Genomic DNA, 6,227 nt, shown 5'->3' on the forward strand with positions numbered 1-6,227 from the left:
AAAAAGCCTCAAACAACAAAAAAAATAGACCATTTTTAGTATTTATTCTGTACAAAAAACAATGTTAGTAAATCCAAAATTATACATATAACCTGTTTCTATGCAAAAACAGGTACAGAGGCAACAATTATAACAAATCAGACTTTAGCTTTCATTGTGTTTTTTTTTTCCTCAGCAGGCTTTATTGATGAAATTTTTGTATCTATCCAATCTGACTGATTTCACCCCAACAAGGAATTCTTTCCATGTCGTGGTACCACTTTTAGTCTAGCAGAGTAAAATGTCAACAGCTGCTTTAATTGACCCTGAACCCCCCCATCTTGTTTGTGCTTCAGAATTTTGTTTAAAGTTGTCATAGGTCCGTTGCCACATACACAAATACAGGAAATGTTTTGACAGCGATGCTTGACATGCTTCATTTAAGAAGGAAAACATGTTTACTAATGAGCTCTCTTTTTTAAACTTCTGTATTTCTGGAGATTTCATCATTGGGATTTAGGCTTATAAAGATAAAAGCCCCTAAAAATAGGATGTTAATCCTGGCAAAAACGCCCTTCTCAGCAACGACTCTTTATTAAGACTGAGGTCTGTTAACAAAACTCGCAGCGGGACGGTTAACTTCATACCACGAGAGGCCTGGCAGCTGTGGGCTTGCTCAGGCATTTCCCTGCAGGCTCAGAGAGCAAAACCAGTTCTTACACTTTTCTTCAAGACACTCCAGTACCTGGATACTGAGAGAGAGGATGGATGACACTTCCTTTTCAGGCTTCTCATGTTCACATATGTAGTTATAGCAAAACATTCATCCAACATCAAAATAGTTTCTTACTAATCATCTGACAGCAGTGGCCCAAGTGTCATTTGTGGGGAGACTTGGAAGAACCCATCCTGGAGGGATGCAGCTTCCTTCAGGGTGATCAGTTGGCACCAAGTACTGATCCCATTCGTGCCTTTGACAGAGAGAGAGCTGTATGAGATGGTGTCATAGAATCACAGAATCAACCAGGTTGGAAGAGACCTCCAAGATCACCCAGTCCAACCTATCCCCCAGCCCTATCCAGTCAACTAGACCATGGCACTAAGTGCCTCATCCAGTCTCTTCTTGAACACCTCCAGGGACGGTGCCTCCACCACCTCCCTAGGCAGCCCATTCCAATGATCAGGTTCACTGTATACCCACAGAGGTATTCTTCCAATACATAAACCACTATCAACTTGATCTTCAAATCACAGATGAGAAAAATGAATGCACTCTTGTATGAAATGGAATGGTTAGGCATAGAAGTTCACTCTGCCTCACACAGGCACCTGTAGCAATCACCTCCATTAAGTGAGAAGCCTGATATTAGGTGAAAAAACACAGGGCAATTCTTTGCATAACCATATCTGGAAGTTAAGGAACCAAAAAGAACAACGATTCCATCATCTCAATGATCAGTATTTGCCATCTTTGATAATAAAGACTTTGTTTGGCTTTACCTGATCTGGATTAGAGCTGCTACAGAATGCTCAGCTTGCAAGTAATACTCTCTGAAGGGCTGCAGTAGGTGGGCTAGAGGGAATTCAGCTGTTAAAACACAAACACAGGAATGGTTTGATGAACCAGACTTTCCGTTCTAGAAAGTCTCAGCAGTCTCAAATGTGCCAATGCACTTGCTGCTCTCCAGCTACACTTTAAAATCAATTCCCTGTGCAATATATTAAGGAATATTTACATGTGATGTAAAGGTCTTTTCTAACCTAACTGATTCTATAATTCCATGTTTTGCACATCTTCTCACCCTTACCGGAGCTGTCAAAGGCACGTCACTGGGTATGGATCTATCCCTGGAAGCTGGCTGGGCATACAATGATGGAGAGTTTGCCATGAGGGGGCTGGGCCAGACCCCAACCCTTTTCCTCAGCCACCATTTCCACACTTTCCCATCCTGATTGCAGTGGGAGATATCTCAGTGCTGGCTCATCCCACCAGGTCCCTGCCTTCCCCTGGGATCCCTGGTGACCCCCAACCTTTCTCATGGCATTATCCCAGTGGTGGTGGAAAGAAATCCCAGCACATCACTCCTAGCTCCACAGCACTGTGATTTATCCTTGTTAAGGTCATTAATGCTGGTAGCTCTAGCAGTGAATTCCTTGGCAGTTCCTGACTCTCTGGGGAAGCAGGGATTTCGGATAACCTAGGGGCGCACTGCAGAGGTGCACAACATAGGCCAAATCCTGCCCAGTGCGTGCAGCAGAGGTGAGGCCATGAGGGACTGTGGGTGCTGCTGGCATGGGGAGGGGGTCAGTGGGTGCCATGATGCTGCACCCACACTCCCACCTGGCTCCTTGTGGTGATGTGATCATGGGCAGATGGGTTTGCTCTCTCCACACACCAAACTGTTTTTTCTCTCCATGCTGGCACTTTCCCTCTGTCAGCACTGCAGGGAACTGGTCTCCTCCCACTCTGAAGGATGGAGCACCCACACCCACTACAGCCAGCCCCAGACATGTGGGTGCCAGCCTGGGAACTATGGGGGGTCCCACACTGGGCTGTGTTGTACTGGGGGGCTTCTCCCTTCAGCATAACTTTCCCCCCCTTTTTTTTTCATCCTCAAGCAGCCTTCCAGTATCTGAACGGGGCTTACAGGAAGGTTGGGGAAGGACTAGTAACAAGGTCTTACAATGACAGGATGAGGAGTAATGAGTTTAAACTAGCAGAAGGAAGATTCAAACTAGATGTTAGGGAAGTAAGGGTGGTGAGACACCGGCACAGGTTGCCCAGGAAGGCTGTGGCTGCTCCCTCCCTGGAGGTGTTCAGGGCCAGGTTGGATGAGGCCTTGAGTGGCCTGTTCCAGTGGGAGGTGTCCCTGCCTATGGCAGGGGGCTGGAACTGGACAATCTTTGATGTCCCTTCCAACCTAAACCATTCTAAGTCAGGACTAGCAAAACTTTTCCTACCTCCATCCTCTGACCGAGGGGAACACATGGAATCTTTACAGGTTACCTGAGTCACACTACACAAATCACCAGATTTATATACCTGTTGGGTGACAGATTTTCAGCCTATTCTGCTTAACCTGGCTTCAGCCTAATCTACAACCTCTTCTTGCAAAATATTATAGAAATAGCTTGAGCTGCACTGCAGTTTATGAAGAGCTGAACAGTTCTCCTTACACCACACGTGTTAACATCACACTTCATCCCACCTTTTCCTCAGATTGCTCTAGTGGTTGATTTCTTTCTCAGCTACTTTTATGCCAGCATTTTAAACCTAGTGTCTGAGACTGCAGCATGGAAAACTGCTGTTAAGTATGGCATGCACAATTTACCTGGATCTCCAAAGAGCTTAGAATCAATTTCAAGTTTCTGCAGTAGCAGTTTTTCCCTTTCCTTCTTCTGTTTCTTTTCCATTTCTCTCTTCCTTTCCTCCTCCTGCTCTCCCTCCAACATAACTCGTAGTGCTCTCTCCTCAGCTTCATACAGCTCTGTGCGATTTTTGAGCAACGTTTTGAGACTCTCCACTTGAGTTTCAAACGCTTCATCTGCTGAGGGGGGTGGACAAACACCTACACAGAAAAGGAAAAGAGAATTAATTTTACATTTTCGAATTCAGAAAGGGCTCTGTGATGATCAAGAAAACTCTCAGAGGAACACGAGCTTAGCCTTGCTAACAACCACCTTACTGGAATAATTCTATCAGGAAAGAGCTTGGAAACGTAGTAACTCAACCACTGTAATACTTTATAGCTCTTCTTGCGTAACAGTGCATAACATTGTAACTGAAAAACACTAGCAAAGAGCGGGCTTCTCCAAGCTGCACCTTGATGGTCGGCACAGGGCACCCACATCACTTTTTTTCTTGCTAGGACTGCAATTAAAACGTTTGGTATAAAATCCCGTGATTAACCTTTCCTGGCAGCAGCCTCTTTCCGAAGCTTCCGAAGCTTTTCTAAGGCCTGCAGGATGTCCACCATCCTCTTTGTGTCTGCTTGTTTCTTTCGAACTTCAGATAAGACACTGTCGGCAGCAGCCTTAAGCTCTTGTTCCTATGAAGGAAAGAAAAAAGAACAGAAACGATGTGTGAAATACCCTCTCTCGTACAAGAATGGAATGGTATTCTCAGGAAGATCAGGGCTGGAGACCGGAATAATCTCAGAGTAACACAGCCACAGCAAGTGAAGTCAAACACCCAACCTTGTTTTTTTATGGAAAAGCTAAAGCTTGACAGACCTCAGGGAATAAAAACAGAATCGTAGAATTATTTTGGTTGGAAGAGACCTTTGAGTCCAACCTTCAATCTAAGACCACCATGGCCATTAAATCATGTCCTGAAGTGACACACTTTTCCTGAGCATCTCCAGAGATGGTTAATCCACCACCTTTCTGGGCAGCCTACTCCAATGCCTGACCAAACACAGCCCTTGATCACAGCACGCTGAGGAGCTCATCAATTTGGGGCAAATGGCTAATGAATTAATAAACCCTGAAAACCTCTAACCACAGGTATCTAGGAAAAACATTAGTAAGCACAAAACACCCAAATTCAGCAGCCTGGCAATTAAAGACTACTACCATGCCACACAACTGGACACAAAACTTGTCCCAGCAGCTGTGCCATGTCAGTGACAGAACAAGCACCAGAAGGGCAGCTCTTCAGCCAACACAAACACTGGGACTTTGAGCAACCTGGAAAGCTTCCCTACCTGTGGCAAAAGGAGTTGGAACAGGATGATCTTTAATGTCCCTTCCAACCCAAACCACTCTATGATTTTGTAATTCTACACACTCCCCAGCAAGCCTGACGTGAGGAGTTTCTTTGCTTTGGAGCTGTCATGCTTCTTGGTAAGACCTAAAGGCTTGTCAACAAGCTTCACAAAAATAAAAACACAGGAGGCAAGACTCAGGGTTACTGAAACGGTGCCGATGACTATAAGGTTGCAGTGAGCAGCCCAAGCAGCACAACAGGTTTGGACCGGGAAGATCTCAAAACTCAAGAGTTTGGAAGTAATTTAACCCCTAACTCTCGAGGCTTAAGTCATGAGCAAGGCAAAACTGAAATGGCCACCAAGGCTTTTAGAGTGCGGGCTGTGGGCCTCTGACAGCATCTCCAAGCAAGAAAACCCATGCAGCACCCAGCTGGCACCTACTGAACCGCAGGGACCACAGCCAAGTGCCAGGCAGGTAGAGCCCACTGTAAGCCTGTTAAGGGCAGGTCCCTCCCGGCCCTCCGACGCTGCCCTGTGCCCCAGAGGGACGCGCACAACTCCTCAAGAGGTCACTCTACAGCCGGAACAGGCAGGGGCAGGCTGCTCAGGTCCGTACCCGGTTCTTCTCCTCCACCTCCTGGATGCATTTGGCCCTCCACTGGTCGATCTTCGCCTCCCGCTCGGCAGCCCGGGCCGCCTCCTCCTCCTTGGCTGCCCTGGCTTCTTGCTTCCTCCGCTGCAGGCGCAGTCGCCTTTTCCTCGCCCTCTCGACCTTCCTCCGCAGGCTCTCCCGGTAGCCGGGCTCCCTCAGAGGCCGCACAACTTCCTGCAGCTCCCGCCGAGCCGCCTCCGCCTCCTCCCGCGCCTGGGCCCAGCCAGCTTCGTCCCCGTCGGCCTCCCGCTGCCGCAGGGTGCGGCACAGCGCGGCCAGCCTCGCCACCCGCCCCAGGGCCTCCACCGCCAGCTCCCGGGCGCTGCTGGGGCTGGCGGCGACGGGAGGCGGCGGCGGAGGTGGAGCGGGCCGGCGCCGGCCTAGGAACTGCGACAGCCACAGCTCGTCCTGCTGCCGCTGCGCCGCCGCCGCCTCCTCCTCAGACAGCGGCCGCGGCGGGAACGGCGGAGCCGCCTGGAAGTAGGGGCTGCCTGGCGGGAAGCGCGGCCCCAAGTCGACCTCAGCCGCAGCCGGCGGCAGCAGGAAGGGTGGAGGTGCCGGCGCCGCCGCTCCGAAGGGCCCCGGGCGGACAGCGGTACCAGAGAAAGGCGGGGCGGGCGGCGGGAAGGGTCCGGCCTGCGGAGGGAAGGCCCGGAACGGCGGCGGCGGGAAGCGGCCGGTAAAAGGTGGAGGTGGAGGCTGCGCCATGTTTCCCACCGCTGCCCGCCACCAGTGCCGCAGCGACGCCTGGCGGCCTGGAGGAGCAGCCGCCACCGCCCCCTGCGTCCAGCAGCGCCCCCTAGCGGAGTGAAGGACCGTCAGCAGGCACACCACCTTCCCTCTTCCCTAGAGACCCCACCTTAACACAACCCTCAAAAGCTCCACCG

At 50.1% G+C, this 6,227-nt stretch overlaps 1 protein-coding gene across 2 annotated transcripts; it reads right to left on the bottom strand.

Moving 5' to 3' along the window:
* Nucleotides 1–25: 25 nt before the first annotated feature.
* PDCD7 (programmed cell death 7) lies at nt 26–6,200 on the bottom strand. Of its 2 annotated transcripts, XM_064157969.1 has the most exons (5): nt 5,305–6,200; nt 3,890–4,028; nt 3,312–3,548; nt 1,480–1,567; nt 26–950 (listed from the first exon to the last, which is right to left on the bottom strand). In XM_064157969.1, the coding sequence occupies exons 1-5, from the start codon at nt 6,046–6,048 to the stop codon at nt 833–835; spliced, it is 1,326 nt and encodes a 441-aa protein (XP_064014039.1). In that variant the 5' UTR covers nt 6,049–6,200; the 3' UTR covers nt 26–832. The 2 variants fall into 2 exon arrangements, with proteins under 2 accessions (XP_064014039.1, XP_064014040.1); XM_064157970.1 differs by lacking the exon at nt 1,480–1,567.
* Between the last annotated feature and the right edge of the window lie 27 nt (nt 6,201–6,227).

The sequence above is a fragment of the Pogoniulus pusillus genome, chromosome 17 (assembly GCF_015220805.1).
Source record: "Pogoniulus pusillus isolate bPogPus1 chromosome 17, bPogPus1.pri, whole genome shotgun sequence".
NCBI classification, from domain to species: Eukaryota; Metazoa; Chordata; class Aves; order Piciformes; family Lybiidae; genus Pogoniulus; species Pogoniulus pusillus.

Coding starts and splice junctions, on each gene's coding strand:
- PDCD7 (XM_064157969.1), bottom strand. CDS start 6,048: ATGGCGCAGCCTCCACCTCCACCTTTTACCGGCCGCTTCCCGCCGCCG. Junction 1,568..3,311: donor TAAGCTCTTTGGAGATCCAG/GTAAATTGTGCA, acceptor GTGTTTTAACAG/CTGAATTCCCTCTAGCCCAC. Junction 951..1,479: donor GCAGCTCTAATCCAGATCAG/GTAAAGCCAAAC, acceptor TCTCTGTCAAAG/GCACGAATGGGATCAGTACT.